The sequence below is a fragment of the Sinohyriopsis cumingii genome, chromosome 16 (assembly GCF_028554795.1).
Source record: "Sinohyriopsis cumingii isolate HCF-2022 chromosome 16, ASM2855479v2, whole genome shotgun sequence".
Taxonomy (NCBI): Eukaryota; Metazoa; Mollusca; class Bivalvia; order Unionida; family Unionidae; genus Sinohyriopsis; species Sinohyriopsis cumingii.
In genome coordinates this window covers 84,120,547-84,141,098 of record NC_142976.1, presented here as the reverse complement: position 1 = coordinate 84,141,098, position 20,552 = coordinate 84,120,547, and the positions used below count along the sequence as shown (strand labels likewise).

Below are 20,552 nucleotides of genomic sequence, written 5' to 3'. Positions count from 1 at the left end.
TGTACGTTGGTGATTTAAATTTTATACTTACTGAGGTCTATGAATAATGAATGCAGTACAATCCACACAAGGTGTAGTCATATAGTGTATATGATTTTTAAAAAAAATTCTAATCAATTCAGATATGAATATTTAAAAAATCTGTGTTGAAAATGAGTTCTGTGACTCTATGTTCTTATGTAGTATTCCGCCATCAAATGAAATGGTAAACATCAATGCAAAGTATGGTTACACTGACGATAGTTTTATTCTTGTGCATTGATCATTTTTATATAATAAAAAAAGTTTTTGGCAAAATAATACCTGTACATCCACAATGTTAGTGAAGTCTCCAGGTTTCTCAAGGTTGTAAAATCCTTTCATCTCCATCAGCTGCCGCACAATCTCATTTGCAACTTGGTCTCCCCACTCATTGATAATAGGCATGTTAATGTCATCAATGAATACTGTCATTTTCTTGCCAGCTGGAGGTCCATAGGTTGTACCAACTCTCTTGTCCACGTAACTCTCAATGGTTCGCTGCAAAAGTTTGCAAATTTAACAATTATTGAAAACCTGCTAATTTTGGTTACTTGTAACAACTGGTAATAGATTGTCCATATTACTTTTGGGTACTCATAACAACTGCAAACAGAGTGTCCATAATACTTTTTCCTGCAACTAGCTCAGCATGCTTTAACGTTGAAAGTCATCAATATACATAAGATGTGAAAATTTAATATGTCTATCATTAATAATAAACATTTTATATCAATTTAAAGGTTAATCAATACTGCCCTGACATGGTCAGAAAATTTACATTATAATGTCCCTGATACTTTTGGGTATTTGTAACAACTGATGATAGATTGTCCCTGATACTTTTGGGTATTTGTAACAACTAATAATGGATTGTCCATGATATCTGAATATTTGTAACAACTGATGATAGATTATCCATGATACTTTTGGGTTGTCGTAACAATTGGCAATAAAGTTTGTCCATGATACTTTTGGATACTCATAATAACTGCAAACAGATTGTCCTTGATATTGTTGTAACATTTTAAAAGTACAGTAAAAAATGAAATGTTTAAATACCATTTTAAGAGGTTTGTATCCAATTTTTAAAATCTTAAAAAAGGTTTATAATACAGATGAAAATAACAGATGGCATAACAAACATTAGTCAGAAGAAGTAGGGAACCATTTTACTAAATGCTGGGAATAATTTAACTGCTAATGCATTTAACAAAACTACCAATTATCAGATTCTTGATAATTAGTTTTGATGCAGTAAAGACAAAGTTAGTTAATCTCGTACATTTTCGAGAACACTTGTTAGCTCACATTAAGACCTCTGGATTACTGAATCAATAGTATAAGGGAGATAACCCAGCACATGATGTACAATGTGAGCCTCAGCAGTTGTTTTCCTGTTACATTTAAACTTCCAATTGGTTCAGACCCAGTTTCCAATGAATATATAGCAAGCGAAAGGCAAGTACAAATCTTCCCCTCATCCTCCCCAATGCCAGCATGAGTTACATTTTCATTAGCTTCTGTGAAACATTGTTTGCTGTTTGTTTCGATTGATTAATTTCAGCCACCTGTTATGCAAAGTTGAGAGAGCGAATAAAGCCTTGAGCTGCAGAAAATACTAAGTGCAGTTGGGGCCTGAAGGGGAAATTTCACATCAGATGATCCCTGTTGCTGCTGTTGTATATATATTAACATACATTCTTGGTTGACCTGAAAACTATCTACATTAAGCTAACTGAGGCAAAGTGGTTAAATCTGCACATATGACAGAGTGGCATTTCAGAAAGACCTGATACAAATGGGCTTTGATAAAGTGGGACTAATCTGCTAATTGTTTGTTTTGCAGTTAGCAGCTATGTTTATAAATGGGAATAATATGTACTTCACTTTTTATATATGTTTATGTGTTCACAGATGCCTGTGCATATATTCCAGGCTTGATACTTGGATTTTTAAAATCACTTAATTATTTAATGTCAAAGCAGATTCTTCACATCATGTTGTATATACTGCATATATTGTATATAACAGATAGAAGGCCTCAAGGTAGATTAGTTCTGTAACTAATTGCATTACCTTCTCTAAACAAAGTCTTTATTATTAGTAGTATTAAATAAAGATAGACTCACACAGTAAGTAAATCTATATTTATTACAATACATCAGGTAGAATCATCACAATATCTTAAAAGAGTTTCATGTTCATGAAATTGTGCATTCAAATAAAACTGTAATCAATCAGTTTCAGTATTCCTCATTATTCATGTACACTGTACTTATCCTAATCATGTACATTGTAGTATCCTAATGTATATTTCACACTCTCAGCCCTATAGATAGCTGTGGTATGATAAACAAAGAAAGAAATAGGTGAAGCCATTTTGATGTATATGATAGGGGTGATAGGGGTGGTGAATGTTGGTTGACAATTTGTTGCAACTTAAAAATCATGTCTTGCTCAGCCACGAAAAGACACTGGATGCTGTGATACTGGGAGATGACCATGGGTCTTGCAACTCACCTGCTGGCTTATGCCTGCATACAACCCTACCTAGTGTAAATTAGGACAGAAGAAATGATGTGGAAAAGTTGGCCTACTCATGTCACCAGTTGGGCCCACTCTAGATATGGTATCAAAAGAGAGTTTGCCTACCAATAAGGTTAAATGAGGTGGTTATGCAGCAATGGGTAATCAGTTGTTGATCCATCTTTACCCAATTGACCTAGACAGACTGGTCACATTTTGGTACCAAAGGGACCCAAATGACCAAGACAGACTGGTCACCTTTTAGTACCAAATGGACACTGGCATATGCCAAGTTACCTTAGATTAAGCTGCCACTGTGTCTCCCAGGACCTATGGTATGATGCAACTGTGTTTTTTTATATGTGTGGCCAGATTATCCTAATACTGCATTTGTGTTCTTATTTTAGAATTAAGTAGGCTGGTACCAGGTTTGCATTCAAAATATTGATATTCTCATGATCACTGATTCTTGGTTCATTGTAATTAGGCTACAAATATAATTATAAAGGTCAGTAATCCTTTCTAATAAGAAAAATGACATTTTCCAAAATATGGTCAAATGTCATGAAATAGCTCTGATTCCTGGTGGTGTACAAATTTACATATAAATAATTCAAATCACACAAAGTAATCTGTCAATTTATTAGATAATTTTCATGGGACAGTTTAAAAGTCAATAACAAAGCCAGACTTGACAGAGAAACTTTGCAAATCCAAAAACCTGGCAATTTCAAATTCTTGTCAAATCCAAAATAGTTCAGTCCTTGAGATTAACCACAATAAAAAAAGACTATAATTCAGTCCCTGGATTAACTTAATACCAGCATCATCCTTGCTTTACTCATTTCTATTCTTAAAATATAGTATTTCCTCACTATAAGACACATCATTATAAGGTGGTCCGTTTTTATTTATGGTCATGAACCCCATTTAGTTGTTTTAAAAAAATTCTATATAAGGTAACCTCACCTATGACTCCTACAGTGTTATAATAAGGGAGTACTGGATAATTACTGTGTGCAATACATAAGCTGCAAAATGGATGGACCAAGATTTGCCAACCCATAATATGCTGTCAGATTAGGCTGTTACTTTGTTTCAAATCCTTATTAGAACAGAGTAGACCCAGATCTACTGGCAAAGTATGAGAGAGCAGAATTGGGTCTATGCAGTTTTTAATTTCTATTAGAATGAGGGAATGCATTACTTTTCCCACCCAACCATAATCAGATTAAGTTTTTTCTTTGCACTAAGATATCGTATAGCAACAAATCAGAATAAAGTTTCCATTAATTAGAACAATTTAAATCTGTTAAAATATTTTGAACAATAAAGACCATGATACAAAGAAATAAGCTCTCAATCAATGCATTTACTGACTTCACAAAATTTTGCTGATGCTAAAACATAATTTCATTTGTTTGGGACAAGTGAACTAACCTGAAACATCAACGGTGTGGTTGCTGAGGAGAAATTGAGAGCTTTCTCCAGATGGTACTCCGGATTGTATCTGGCCATGTAGCCATTGAGCATTACAGTCTTGGCTGTTCCCTGTTCACCTATCAGCAGTACTGCCTTCTCCTGCTTGGCAATTAAGTCAACAAGGTATGTTGTTCTCACATTGTCTACATTGGGAACCAGAATTGAGCCATATTCTGGGGTTGTGTCTTTGGGATAGAGGTACTCAGATACTTTGGTGCTCCAATGAGCCCAACTTCCTGCAAGTGGCAATGTTAATTGAAATTACACTTCATTTTTAAGACAAATATATCATATGTTCTAACAATTTCAACGAGTATTCTTTACAGCACAGGTGAAATAAGGTGGTCTTGAAATGGAAGAAACCCATGTATCTGAAGAAAACCACAACCACTGATGGGTGGCTATAAACCTCATAACGTACTTCTTAGAACTGGATCTGGGATACCAGTCACAGAATGCATGTGTCTAACACTTGCACTTTTTAGTAACCTGCATGTTTAAACAAAGAAAGTCTACATCATTAATACTTCAAACTTAGGTTATAATCGCTAACAGTAAAATACGAATGAAATTTTATATCAATTAGTCCTTCAATAAAGTAAATACTTTTGGCTAGTGCAATTTTTTGTACAGTGACAAAATGTTCATTACAGTATTATGTTCACCATAAAGAGGTATCCCATTCCTATGCATGTTCGTATGATATGGTATTCATTGTGTTGATGTGTTCCACTTCCATAAATATTCCTAGTTTAAGGCATAAACTATAATGGGGTGTTCCATTTCTATGCATGTTTTGCTTTGAGAAAGGTGTGCATTAAATTGGGGTGTTTCAATTCTATACAGGTTCCTACAGTGAAGTGTTCACCATAATGAGGTGTTACATTCCTACATGTTTTCTTGGGGTCCAATGTAGGCTTTTGCTACACCCAGTATCATATGATATACACCCAACTGAAAAATACCAAAGAACCAGATCTACTGTCAAATAATGCATATTAGCAGATTTAACATGGAGATAGCAAACCTCTGACCCTCAGTCTCAGATTGAGATTCCACAATCAGCCAATCAGAAACATGCTTTCAAAAGTAATGTTATTTATGATTGGTTGAAACAAACACACAAACTGAAATACAAGCTTGAGAGTTTTATCATTTACAAGATAGGACCTATAATGTTGGTAGATTTAACAGCACAGACACAACAGCATAAATGGGTCAATTCTACTGGCAATTCTGAGGTAGATATCTCTCCAAACATGAAGAAAAAAAATCACAGTCTGAAAATGGCTTTGCTAAGTTCTCAAAAGAGCATGCTTCCTAGCATGAGCAGAAGTAGGAACTAAGGTATGGATGGAAATTAGCGCCACTCTCTCAATTAAATGGGAGATCACTCCTACCCAATTCCCACATATGTAGGCAGACTACTTTTAGCATTTTTATTGCTAAAAACTAACTTGGGAGGGCTTTATTTGTGAGGTAGGGGTCATATCCCAAGGGTATTTTGACTGGGTAATGTTTTAAATAATAAATTCTACTGTGCTTTTGTTTTCTTTTTCCCCAAGACCAGACTAAAAAATTCTTATTTACCATCTTGTTCCACAAAGTATTCAAAGATTGTTGCTTCTGAATCTGGGGGAATCTTTGGAAGATCAAGCTTAAACTCTTGACATGTACGCATGTAGTCCTGCAATTTGGCACGATCATCAAGCTCCAGGAAGGCACCAATGCTCCACATGATCGTGAAAATGTACAGATGTTCGAAATGATTTGCAGAAATGTTTGGTACTTCCTTGTCATCCTTGGGAATCAAGCCACTCAAGATTTTGGTGCACTGCAATGAAACTTATCAGTTTTTACAATGTGCTTTTATTTCTGATTCATTGTGTTTCGTTTGGTGTTTTACAGCACAGTAACACAAGGAGGCTACTGACTTAAGTGCTTTCTCAGGAACACAACTCTGTAGCCATGACACGCTGATCTGATGGCAAATTAAAACCTTTACCCTTTTGGTCATAAATCTGGCAAGGTACCAATTATCCACCATGGCTCCTGTCTAATTGAGTATATAGTCCAAGATACTAATTATCAAAAGGAACAAATGAAAGCATCACATGGTTATGAAGGTGGAAGAATTACTTTGTATGTATACACAAGTTTAATGGCATGGCAGCACAATGTCTAGCTATATAGTGCAGATTAAAATTTAAAATAAAAAGTATGTATATAGATAAAATTGTAGACAAAAACCCACTTCCAAATAAACATTAAGGGTAAAAGAAAACTGAATACACACTCACACACATACACGTGCTGTAGATTATAGTTTAGTAAGAAGACAGGGATGAAAGGGTGCTAACATGCATACATGTTACCTGGGCAATGACAAATGCTTCTAGAACTTCCATCTTGAAAATGAGGTTCTGAGTGCAGTAGCGGTAGATCCATGGGAATGAAGTTTCAAACAGGTTCATGATTACAGTTTGTTCCTGGATGCTTCTGGAGTTCAGCCAGCCCTATCAGAGTAAATTTTAAAAAATGCATATCTTAACTTTGTACTAGAAAACGTGAAATGGAATGATTTGCCACTCTGCATTTTCTACTTACGTATAATTATTACTGACATGATTTGAAGTGCAACTTTCTTGCCAAAATGAGTGAATACATTCACTGTAAAGATCAACGATGATTTAGTAACAATAGCATTATAGAAGCTTGTACCTAAAATGGGGACAAAGTATCCCAGAAAAAAAGTGTGAACATTATATAATTATTGACCTTTTATGAGGTGCACATTAAGTTTTATGGTCCAATCAACCTCAATGACGTTTGTGAAGTAGAGGTAAATATGATATGTTTGACTGGTTCAAATAACTTCATAAATGATCAATCTCAACAGAAGTCTATCACTGTTCAATTACATGATTAGACACAAAATTAGTTACAATGAAAATACCATTCCTAATGCAAACAGCCATAAAAATACAAAAACTATGATGTCAGTATAATGATGTATGATGTCAGTGTAATGTTGAAAAACGTCAGTGTAATGATGTATGATGTCAGTGTAAAGATGAAAATTGTCAGTGTATTGATGTATGATGTCAGTATAATGATGTATAATGTAAGTGTAATGATGTATTATGTCAGTGTAATGTTGTATAATGTCAGTATAATGATATATAATGTGAGTGTAATGATGTATGATGTCAGTGTAATGTTGTATAATGTCAGTATAAGGATGTATAATGTGAGTGTAATGATGTATGATGTCAGTGTAAGGATGTATAATGTGAGTGTAATGATGTATGATGTCAGTGTAATGTTAAGAATCAAAATAATCATAATGCCATGCAAGTCATTTTCTTGATACACCACTGAATCTTTTAGCATAACAAAATTCAAATGGGTATATGTAGATGTCAGCAATGGCTCATAAAAGGAAGACTAAAACCACCATTTGCAAGTTTGTGCCCTGTGTGCTAACTATTTGGCAAATCTGAAAGTCATCAAGAAGCTTGATTATAACATGCACACCACCTGGCAAGGTTCTCATCGATCATGAAAACTTTATGTTTTGACCAACCTTTGTGTGAATTAAAGGGATTAAAGAATGGACTTTGTCACACTGAATACTTAGGTTAGTGAAGGCAATAACAATTCATGTCTGATATGAATGCAATTCCAGTGAAACTCCAATTATAACATGAGTGCAGATATAACATGGTTGGGGCATGGTTCCCCAAAAGTTTACATGATGGTGATAGCAACTGTACGGTCTGATATAAATGCAGTAAACACAGGAAACGATGACATTGGGGCCATTACCTCAACATATGTTACTGGTATCTGTAGTAACAGTTCAGCCATTCAAGTAAAACAATTACATATGTGCTGACAATCTCTAATAAGATCAGCCCAGTAATGACTACAGTGAAAAATAAAATTTCATGTCTTTTCAACTGTGCAACAGTTTGATAGAAACATACCATGTTGGAGTTAAGTGCTAATGTATTTCAATTTTCATCTATATACATTCTTATCCACAGAGGTCAGTCCATTTTTTCTGCCTATACCGCCCTCCTCCTAGAAAAAACAAGCTGGCTGACTCTCTCTTTTTGGAGCAGTTTCCAAATCTCCTAGACGATGGAAATTCGATAGGTGGCAACCTGATTCTTCTTGGAGATTTCAACTTTCACTTTGACTGTCCCGGAAACTCAAATACATCAAAACTCATAGATTCCATTAATGTTTTCAACTCAAACAGTCAGTTAACCAACCCACCCATAAACATGGTCACATTTTAGACTGGATTCTTCATAGACCTGATGATAACATTCTACGGTCCTCCCTGGTATCCCATGACCTTGCATCAGATCACCTCTGCATTATATGCCATCTGGATGTATCAGTCCCTAACCCTCCACCTTTATCGGCTACTAAGAGAAACCTCCGTATGATAAATAGAACCAAACTGATGCTCGACATCCAAGCTAACCTAACAACTTGTTTACCTCTACCGCAGAACAACTTGATAACTGTCTGCGTTCATTGCTTGACAAACATGCCCCAGCTACCAAGTGCAGAGTATCAATTCAAAAGTGTTCTCCATGGTATAGCAGTGTTAGGTACCAGCTTCGCACTGCTAAAAGAGACCGCCATAAAGCTGAGAGGCTCTGGCTTTCCACCAGACTCACTATTCATAAGCAAATCTAAGAAGTCGCTAAGAAGAATGTCACAAATATAGTCCATGCAGCGAAATCAGCCACTACACTACTAAGATCACGGAAAGTTCCAGCTGCAAAGAGCTGTTCGAGATTACTAACAAGCTAATGTCAGGGAACAAATCAACACCACTTCCAACTACCTTCTCTCCAGTAGTCCTTCCAGACATGTTTGCAAATTTCTTCCATGACAAAGTACAAACCATTAGAGATAAGTTTGACACCACAATTTCAATTGACTCATCATCACCATACAGGTGGGATACAGAATTTGAGCGGCAACCATAAGCAGCATTTGAACTTGTCTCTATGGATTTTGTATGTACAATCGTGATGAAGAGTGCACCAAAGTCATGTGAACTTGATCCAATTCCAACATCACTGCTGCTTGAGTGCTTAGATTCAGTATTGCCTTCACTAACAGATGTTATTAATACCTCTCTCTCATCTGGGGAATTCCCATCATTTTTCAAAACTGCCATTGTAAAGCCTCTGCTGAAGAAACCAACACTAGACCATAACGATTTAAAGAACTACCGCCCAGTTTCTAATCTCCCATTCATATCAAAAATCTTAGAAAAGGTTGTTCTATCCCAGCTTGTATCTCATCTAAATTCAAACAGTCTTTTTAGCAATGTACAATCTGCATATCACCCTTGCCACAGTACTGAAACTACTCTTCTAAAAGTAGTTAATGACATTCTCTCTGCGTTAGGTAGCGGAAAGATTACAGTCCTCACCCTCCTTGATTTGTCTGCAGCATTTGACACAAAAGACCATGATACATTACTTCATCATCTCCAGCATGTATTTGGCATTCATGATACAGCCTTACTGTGGTTCAAGTCCTACTTGGTCAACAGGACACAAATTGTATCTGCAAATGGAATACACTCCAGCCCAGTTGATCTATGTTGTGGTGTTCCACAGGGGTTTGTTCTTGGACATGTTCTCTTCATTCTGTACACTCAGCCGCTCTCAAGCGTCATAGATCATCATCCAGTGTCTCACCAATTGTATGCTGATGACACCCAAATATACAAATCTAGCCACCCAACTGAAGTTGATGCTTCCATCTAAGGTGTAGAGAGGTGCATCTCTGATGTGAAATCATGGATGACATGGAACAAGCTGCAGATGAATGATGATAAAACTGAGGCCATTCTGATCACAACACAAAGGCTTTCTCATTCACATCCTTTACCTCAAACAATAAATATCAGCAACATTAAACTCACAAAATAATTAAGAAACCTAGGTATTACTCTGGACAGTACTCTCACATTGCACCAACATGTCATGAACATATGCAAGGCTGCATATTTTGAGCTGAGACGCATCAGCTCCATTCGCAAATATCTTTCAGTTGATGCCACTAAAACACTTGTGTGTTCATTAGCACTTCCAAGACTGGACTATTGTAACTCAGTTCTGTCTGGTTCATCTCAATATCTACTCCAGAAACTTCAAAAAGTTCAAAACACAGCTGCTCGGATCATACTTAGAGTACCACGATCAGAGCACACCTCCCCGCTGCTCTGTACCCTACACTGGCTATCCATTTGATCCAGAATCAAACACAAAATTTGTTCTCTGTGCTATGTTTCACTGTCGGACTCTAGTCCAACATACCTATCCGATCTCACCCATGTGTACACACCAGCAAGATACTTACGCTCCTCTTCTGACAATCGTATACTCATTATTCCCACTATGAAAACAAAGTCATATGGACAGCGTTCTTTTGCATACCAAGGCCCAGCAACATGGAATGAATTGCCCACTGAACTTAGACACAAAGACACAGTGATCACATTCAAGAGGGCTCTCGAAACTCACTTATTTCGACTGCAAGAACAAACTTAAAGACCTAATAATGTTTCCTACCTGAAATATTCTCAGCATGTTTTTTATTTTTTAATGTTCTCCTAATTTCATGGTGTTTGTTTTGTAATAATATCATTATATGTTTTTTATCTTATAGGCGTTGTCTAATGTTGTAAAGCGCTAAGAGCTTCTAAAGATTAGATGCTATACAAAGTCCTCATTATTATTATATTATTATTATCCAGAAAGAACACGAGTAAAATTCTTCAATAATTTAGCATGAAAGAGACATACTAATATGAAATTAATAATTGTTGTGCTGTGCGAAGAAAGAAATAATTATTGTATGTGACAGAAAGTTAGACTGAGGAACACCCCAACCCCCACTACACTCTTGCCCTCAAGCCCTAAAATATCATTATGTTATCCTTCCTACAGAGCCAGCAATGGATTCAATCCTATTTGGGGAGTTGCAATTTCCATGAATTTCATGGTTCCTACAGGGCAAAAATTATGGATTTAATCTTATTTGTTGTAGTCTAACAGCTTGACTAATTTTACTATATAATATATACAAAATGTGACCTGGTTATTTAATGGTCCGATACTCTGGCTTATTTTAATATATAAAATATACAAAATGTGACCTGGTTATTCAATGGTCCGATACTCTAGCTGATTTCAATATATAAAATATACAAAATGTGACCTGGTTATTTAATGGTCCGATACTCTGGCTGATTTTAATATATAAAATGTACACAATGTGGCCTGGTTAAATAATGGTGTGAAACCTTGGCTGATTTTACTATACATGTATAACATATATGAATTCAAACCATTATAGCTTCACTAATTTTCACCCAATTTTTCCAAATTTTTACTATCATCAAAACTAATCGTACTCTTTAGCAAACTGATAAAACTATTTCTTTAAAGGAAATGCTATGTCTAAAAATAAGGCATGGTTATCTATTAATAAGGGATCTGTCAACTGATTATTGAGTATTTGTGATAAATTTTGGTCTAAATTTAGTTTCACTTTGTTACAGAAGGGATCTTATTGAACTTTTCATACTGCTTATTTACTCATTTATTTTATATCTTTTTGTCCCTGAAGAAATTAGGATCCAGAAAAATTGTTAATTTAAAAAGCTTATGTATTTCTTCACTTTTCCTACCGAACTGCAATGTTGTACCAAAAGTTGCTGACCGAATGGCCAAGGCACGATTCGGCTTTATGTAAGGTGAGTGCATGCTGATATCTTGTCTCACAAGATCCAGGTTAGCCAAAGCTGTCAGAGTGTTAGCAATCATGTGATGTGCAGCCCTCTCTGTTAAACACCCTGGTAATGTTGATTCCCATGCATGATTTCAACCTGTTTTTTTCTGATTGCAACATGTAGAAAATAGCTCTACAATGAATATGATACCACCCATGTTGATGGACTGTCAATAATCCACAAGAATTACAAATTCTTTGAGAGATATGATGTACACCTCTCCCTCGATAACTTTCGCACAGTGTGGTCCAAAAACATAGCTGCACTATAAGCAAGGGTGCAAGTTACTGAGGAACCTCTGAAATATAAGAAGTTTTGCCATCTCTGCTGGACAAAACCGTGGTGGGGGGGCCTGGGCTGTTTTTGGCTGAATACTCGTTTTATAATCACTTGTCAATAAAGCATTTTTTCTAATGATGTTGTTCATTATTCTGTATAAATTACATTTATTTTCAAGATGCTGAACATCTTAAAGATTGTTAACAATATTCCAACTGGTTTCAACAATCTTCACGTGTAGATGACAACATTTGTGTATCATGTCACGGAATTTTGTTTTTGGTGATTAGTCTAGTTCCCTGCTTATTATATTATATACAGTTCAAAGCAGGAAGTCTAAAATGCAGGGAAGCAGACTGCTCACACACCACAAAACAAGATTTTTTTTCTTCCCTCAAAACTAGCAACACTTATTTCGAGTAACAATTGTCTATATCAAAACTCAATTTTTGTATTTTTCAGTTAGAAAAATACTGATGCCGTGAATTCATTGCAAGTAGTTGCGAAACTTATTCTCATCCTTGAGGATATCTTTATGTACCAATTCAGGATTTTTTTAAAGCTCACTTCTCCACAATGATTCGTATCTGTGACACAAAGTTGTTTATTTCATGAAGTATCCATTTTGATTGGTTGCCTTGCTATCTTTGATCATATTTATGACAGAGTAGCTTAATTTAAGGTAGTCTAATTGTATTAAATACACAATAATATTTAAAACAGTGTTTGATTACTCAAATGAAATGAGTTCACCCGAAATACAACCGGGGCCTCTAGATCTTACCCATGTAGGATTTGCATGGCTTTATAACTTTTCTTGTATTCAACATCCTTTATTTGATACAAAAGACACAATTAACATGATAATACAAAGGCAGTCAGCTTTTAATGCAGTGCAACAATACAACAAAAATACTTCCTCAAGTCAGACATCAAAACATGGTTGGCACATAATTAGCTTCTCAGAGAAACGCTCGCAGACATAGCTTTAGATTGACACATTTTATGTCAAATATAAGAAGGCATGTTAAATTTATGATCATTACACTTAAAACTAACTAAACGGTAGAACTAAAATACAAATTTCACTTGATAATTTTTATAATTTAATTGGTTTTTCTTCATTAAAGTACTGCCTCCAGCAGGCATAAATGACATTTCCATTGATCAAATTTTTTTGGAATATCGTTATTTATGGTATATTAAGAATGTTGTTTGGAAAGAAAATGTAGTTTTTTTATTTAAAAAAATGACAATTTCATAATGTTGATTCAAATTTACAGGTCCTATCTACAAGTTTCAATGATGAAACATGCAATATATCAGAGTTCAGTTACCAATGTGATCAAGATTTTCTACAAATTCAACAAATAGGGGTCTATTTTTGGTAATATCTAGTTTTAAAAAATGGGATCCATGCATGACCCTATGTTATAAGTGGGTTCATGAGTTATCAGAACATGAGTTATTGAGGGAGTGGTGTATATTGTATATAAGAAAAATCTAAAAACTAGAAAACAACTGTAGCCATGTAACATTGATGAGGGGAGGTGAGAGGAAGAGTTGGAAAGAGTTTATATGGAATAGAGACAGCAAAGATAACATTTTTGTTTTTCTGCAATTGCTGGATTCAAGAGGCAGTGGAGCTTCTTCCTAATGTTATTGTGAGAAAAGTATTCAAAGGAGAAAAGCTCGAATATTGGTTATAAAAGGACTCAAGAAAAATCCTATTTTGGCAAGATGTTGAGTGGACAAATTAATCAATCATTAGTGACCTTGAGGAAACTGGTGATTCATAATTCCCAGCACCATCTTACCTGGAGAATTGGTTTCCAGTCTAGGCCAGAGCTGCTCATATACACCATCCCATTTCTGGACACAGTGGCTGGGGAAGCATTGTCAATGTTATGTGGCTCAAAGATGATTTTACAGTTGGCAGACATGGGGATACGGTCACCATTGGCCAAGGTCAAGGTCTTATTGTCATCAAGGACAGAGTTTAGGTTCTCTATCCAAATAGCGTCGACTGGACCATCCAACACCAACCAAATGTGCTCGCCTGAAATCAGTTCCAGGTTGAAAAACAATTTCATACAAAAGGTAATGTGAGTATTTTGACTAAAGTTCTTTGCAGGTTTGAAAGATGTTTGAAATGGGTGATGGAAAAAAATACATTTTGAGAAACAAAAATATGACTATGGATTTCATCACCAGGGTGTTTTTAATAAGAATAGAAAATAATGATCAAATAAATCTCACTATCCAAAATTAAATACAGATGTGTCTAGATATAAAAAAAATAATTACTTTGAACTTCCTGGCCATATAAAGCAATGTATTTATTTCAGGGGTGGGGCTGTATAAAAAAGAAAAAGCAATGCAAAGTGTTGCTGTATTTATCACTATATATTATTTGCATAACTCCAGGTGGGGGTCTATATTGTTTGTTCATTTTATAAAAGATTCCATGCCTGTCTACCAGACACATAATGGAATGGTAGATATGGGTGCAAATGACTAAATAAAAAAAGCATTCTCCTCTTTCTCCCTTTCATTTACTACAGAAATAACCATTAGGAATTCAATGTGTCTTAATCGAGTTAACATGGCCAAAGAATTTTAACAAAGACCATCAATACTCACTTATAAGTTGAATACAACAGCAAACTGCAAATACCATGATCTGCCACTGTATAATGTGCCAGAAGAATAGGGTCTCTGGAGTTTATTAGTAGTCAGCAAAACAACATAAACCCTGAGCATTTTATGAGAGAACTGGTCAGGGTCTATGTTGTGTGCAGTTGGATCTGGCTTCTCAGTGAGTCTATGCAGTAGAAAACATTTTACCCTTCTTTGCTCTGAGTGTCCTTCTCCAGAGGGTTGAGAAAATTCCATCTGTCCAGTCATTGGTAGCAACATCAAGTCGGCCAAACATCTGTGGGGCCGTGATAGCTTTGGGGTTCATTCGCATCTCCTTGTGGGGTTCTCCACAGTCTGTCATGGCCTTCATCAGTGTGTGGATACAGCAAGTTTTCCCTGCCCCACTTGGTCCCAGGGTCATCATGCCATGTCGTACTCTCTGAGTCTCAAACAACTGTGTGAAAGAGTGAAAAAAAATTACTTTTCCTGTACACTGTTTGACATAATTTGGTCCAAATTAAGCTGCCCTTAGATGAGTAATTAATTAGTTTTTTTCTTCAAATATTCAGATTTCTTATACTGTTCCTCCGTTGGCATGAAGACTCCAATCTCAGTGTTTCCACTGTATATGCAAGTGTCTAGTAATAGTAATTTATACACTACTTATGCCCCTACTTATGCAAGATTTTGTTTCCATGGTGACATAAACATATACTGAAAGAAGAAAATTCCAAATGTGAAATGTCACCTCATCTCAATTTGCTAGATAAGTGTATCAAGTTTGTTTGAATAGCTTGAACTCTTTGAAAATTAAGCTCCTACAATGAAAATGTTTATGGACTGAAAGACATACAAATCAGACAGACACAGGACTGTGTCAGAAACCCCCCAGAAAATCATCAATTGTATTAACTATTAGAATGGGAAGACATTTAATGAGAGAAAAGGACATTCTGCTATAAGTAAGGTGTATGAACTCGTCAGTTGCATCATCAAATTTGCAGCAAAACACAATTAATGTAACAATAATTCTTTGAATAGCAAAAATTCCACATGAAAATAATTTATTTCTAGTCTTTATACCATATTTCTTCACTGTGCTGTAATAATAATAACAAATCATATCAGAATACCTTCTAGGACTTTAATATGAATTCATCAACATCTATTTTTGTGGGTTTGGCAAAAAATGTTATCTTTGTTATTACTTATAACCATTATAAATATAGATGAGGAAGAAATCCATAACCTTTACTTATGGATATTTGGGAAAGAGAGGTAATCCATTGCTCTTTACAGCTGCATATTTGGAATGGGGAGATAAATCATTGTTCTGTCAGTTTTTAAATCTACAGTTTGTACCCCACATGACATTTTTTCTTGCACGCAATGAATAAAAAGCAAATACACTATCTGACATGATTTCCTACCATGATGTTTGTAAAATACAATCAGTCAATGGAACCATCAATAACATCCTTTATGAAAGAAAAGATCATTAATTCCCCTAATTATACCTGGATCAGTTTGAGATTCCATGTTGGATGGTTCACTAGTTTTGCCTCTTCGATCCTGTGATTAATAGCAGCTTCTAGTTCTGGGTAGCCAGCTTTGTCCAGGGTGATTCCAGGGAACAAGTCATTGATGAGTGACAAGAACAATGGTTCATCCTGGTCAACCAGTTTTGACAGGTTCATATCACGCAGCACACGCATGACAGCTGTCTGCTCAGTGTCATTTGGATTAGACCGCTTCACAGCTCCCAGAGTCCTCAATACAGACAACATGTTTCTGAGACCAAAGTCATAATGCACCTAAAAAAGGCAGAAAAATCATTACTATTTTTTCTTTGTCAAAATAATTACATGTACATAATAATTAAAACTGAGACAATCACTGTATTTGAGACAATTATTATATTGCAGACAATAACTATCTTTGACAAAATAATTTCATTTGACACAATAATTATCTCTGAAAAATGATTGTCTTTAACACAATAATTAGACTGTAAATTCATTTATTTTCTGAGTATAAGTTTTCATCATAGAGATTCAAGTGCATTAAAGTGCCATTTACAGGATTAAATGTCTTGAAGAGATATGTAGAAATGCACTTGATCATTATAATAAAATTCTGGATATAACAAGGTACTACTATGGACTCCATTATTAAAATCATACCAGTGTTGAAATAAAACAAAATGAAGCTAATGCTGTATCTTTATTTCTTCAATCAGAAGCATGTAAAACATGACACATACTTTCTTATTGTAAATTAAAGGTGTTTGTACAATCAGAGGTTGTTACTAAGTCAATGACAATATGTGAATTGTAAGAATGATAAACCCCCAAACTAGGCCCAAGCCATAATAATCATTGCAAAATCTATTATACCATATATACCCAAATACAAAAGACATCCTACTCTAACCAGCAATGATCTAGATTTGTTATCACAGAATCTGCTGGCAGATCAATGTTTATTCTGATCACAGTTGTTTGATGAGACAATGTGATTTTTATGCTATTATTACCTGTTTGGTGAGCTGCTCCTCACATAGTTTGTACAGTGTGAAGAACTTTCTGGCAAGAATGATGTTTTCCAAGAAACCAATACTAGCCAGCTTGACACGGATAATAATCTGCCTATCTGGAACCATCATGGCTACTGTTCGGAAGTTGATCTTCAAATTCTCTGGCAACTCTTGTCGACCAGCATATCCAGGATTCTGTTGGAAGAAACAACATTTTTAATGTTAAACTGAATGTTTTACAAATAAAAATCAATATTACATTATGTTCTGGACAATTCATGTTCAGTATTCTTGACAGTATAGGTAGTGACATCAAATGGTCCAGACAATGGAAGAAATCCAACAACCATCCAACATTTAAAACCTTACATTACAAACAAGATATAAAAGTATCACCAACTGTGACAGAAAGGCCAAAGTGTTTACATCACTCCCTCACAATAAGGCTCTTCAGTACAGCATTGTTCCTGTTAAAAGGCAAGTACGGTTTTGGGTCTCATTTCATTTAGTTGTACAGCAAAACCTGTCTTGAGAGAACTAGTTCACTAAGCACCAATTTATTGATTATACAGTGCTATGAATCGTAATAAGACATAACTTGTCTTGTGAAACTATATTTATTTGCCAAAGGGGTGTCTTTTAAGACAGGTTCCTCTGTGGTAAAAATTATATGTATCATATACTTCATTATAAGGTGGTATACTCAATGGCTTCCATTAACAGTGTTCGTTATAATGAGGGACTACTGTATCATGTATTTCTAACATTAAATTTAATTTCCTTGACCACTATGGGTTTTTTCTGTATATTATGTAAGAAATAATTTTCTACAACATAAAAATACAAAACTATGAATCCATGCATACATGCATATATGATTGAGACTTCAGCTCTTACCAATACTCAAGTACATGTCATTGCTATCTTAAATTACCTTCTTTTCCAAATGCTAGTTACAGAGAGAGAGAGAGAGAACATGTTATGAAGAATGCATTTTCGACAAAATACTAACCAACTATCTTGCCTTGGTGTTTTCAAGTACCAAAATTTAGGGTAGCAAAGAAAACTACAGGATATCAATTTGCATGTGTGCTGAAATTGAACCAGCTGAGTTTTATTATCTGTGACGTAATTTGTCTTCAAGGATAAACTTCCAACATTATCAGTTCTATACAAACAGAATGTTTCAAATGTCACTGCAAGTCCATTGTTGTCCATTCACTTTTACAGTACAATACAGATCCAGAATATTTGGCACCAGACATATTCACAGACAAGTTAGATCCAGAATATCTGGCACCAGACATATTCACAGACAGGTCAGATCCAGAATATTTGGCACCAGACATATTCACAGACAGGTCAGATCCAGAATATTTGGTACCAGACATATTCACAGACAGGTCAGATCCAGAATATCTGGCACCAGACATATTCACAGACAGGTCAGATCCAGAATATTTGGCACCAGACATATTCACAGAAAAAATCAGATCCAACTGCAAACTAGAGACAGCCAGACCTGCCATCACATAATGTGTTGGCAGATTGGGGTCTACAGTTAGGAATAATAAGTAGAACAAACAACATAGATCCTGATCTGCCAATGCATTATGAGATAGCAGATTGTTTGCAGTTGGAACTCACTTACAGATGAATATATATGGTATGTAACGATTTAACAATATTTTACAAATCTAAGTTTTGAGTGAAGCTAATATTACATATCCCAGTTAACTTGCTTTGTCAAAGAGTTTTATGAACTTTACTTGATTCTTCACATTGTTGATTGAAATGTTCTTATGAGTGGTTTGTACAAAATGTGATGCTTTAACAAGATGTGCCCTTTTGACAAAGCCCTTCTTGAATTGGCTAGAAAAACATACATAATAAGAAAAGAAAAAAAGATTTCAACACTAAGCCTAATTTAAATGTCTTGAACAATGAATTTAATATAAATTTCTTAATATTCCTAATTTAAATGTCTTTGACAATAAATTTCATCTCGGGTGTGAATGGACATACTGACGTACCAACATGCACACAACTGCCAATGTGATTGCTATAATGAGCATCTGCCATGGACGATTTTATAAATAATTCTCAAGTGTAATATATTTTATCACTTTATACCATTGTCAAGAAGATTCCAAACTCTCTGTTGAGGGAAACATTGTCTCCATCAGTGAAAATAAAAGCAGTTTTTCTCTCTTTCTTGGCCTGGAGTACAACGGCAATCTGTTGTGCAGCCACAGACAGTACGGGAAGTTCAATACGATTGAACTCATCAAAGCATCCCCAGGATCCAGACTGGGCCAGACCTATATAAACAAATAATATAATTTCTGGTTAGTAAAAAGATTCTGTGTGTGTGTGTATGTGTGATCTGGATTTTTAACATAGTTTTTTAACAAATATCTATCTACACAAAAAAAAACACCCACATCCACACTCTTTACTGTCACACTGAAAATTAATTACGGCTTCATTGATTTTTATCTGACTTTAAAAAATATCTCATTTACAATTAGAAAGTACCTTTGTAGATACGTCCAAGTCCTCTGAAATCCATCTGATCGGAGCAGTTGAAGACAACAACATACTTGCCGAGACATCGACCCATGTCCTTTACGGTTTCTGTTTTGCCAGTACCAGCAGGTCCAGCAGGGGATCCCCCCATACACATTCCCAGGGCTTGTGCCAGTGTGATGTAACATCTGATATACAAAATGTTTTACAAGTATAACATAGTGGCTTGTGTAAAAAATATGCTCAACAGAACAGAACCAGATCTGACAGACATAATGCACTCGTAGATCAGAGTCTATCTATTATTTCAAGCAATCAAGACAGACCCAGATCTACTGGGTTATTGTGCATTACAGAACTTGATCAAGCTGTTTGCTCTTGGTTGTGAGTCATACACAGGTAAATATTTAACTTTTGGGGCTATTAATAGATTTGCACATTTTATAATATTTACCTATATCAAAGTATTGTTCAATTACAGTAAAAGAATATAACTGAAGTGGTGAACCTTGAGCATGGAAGTGAAGTTATCCCACAATTTTTAATACCCTGTAAAAAATCTGCCTATGCATGTTTCTTTAGAGCACATCAGCAATTACAAAAGTCAATAAATATGTGCAAATATCAATTAAATTCCATTAAAACAACACATCTGCCAATCAAAACATTAAAGACTGACTTGATAGTTGGGAGAGTTGCAGTATA

The 20,552-nt window shown here is 35.3% G+C and overlaps 1 protein-coding gene across 4 annotated transcripts in view; it reads right to left on the bottom strand.

The window, feature by feature from the left end:
- The window catches only part of LOC149780919 (dynein axonemal heavy chain 5-like), a 199,854-nt gene that overhangs the window by 81,726 nt on the left and 97,576 nt on the right, over positions 1 to 20,552 (bottom strand). For all 4 annotated transcript variants that reach the window (XM_089938013.1, XM_089938014.1, XM_089938017.1 and 1 more), the window contains 10 exons: positions 19,857 to 20,035; positions 19,452 to 19,639; positions 17,319 to 17,513; positions 16,300 to 16,596; positions 14,990 to 15,236; positions 13,960 to 14,201; positions 6,405 to 6,545; positions 5,620 to 5,863; positions 3,988 to 4,265; positions 304 to 519 (listed from right to left, as the gene is read on the bottom strand). In XM_089938013.1, the coding sequence (XP_089794139.1) occupies positions 304 to 519; positions 3,988 to 4,265; positions 5,620 to 5,863; positions 6,405 to 6,545; positions 13,960 to 14,201; positions 14,990 to 15,236; positions 16,300 to 16,596; positions 17,319 to 17,513; positions 19,452 to 19,639; positions 19,857 to 20,035 (2,227 nt within the window). The remainder of the gene's footprint in view (positions 1 to 303; positions 520 to 3,987; positions 4,266 to 5,619; positions 5,864 to 6,404; positions 6,546 to 13,959; positions 14,202 to 14,989; positions 15,237 to 16,299; positions 16,597 to 17,318; positions 17,514 to 19,451; positions 19,640 to 19,856; positions 20,036 to 20,552) is intronic.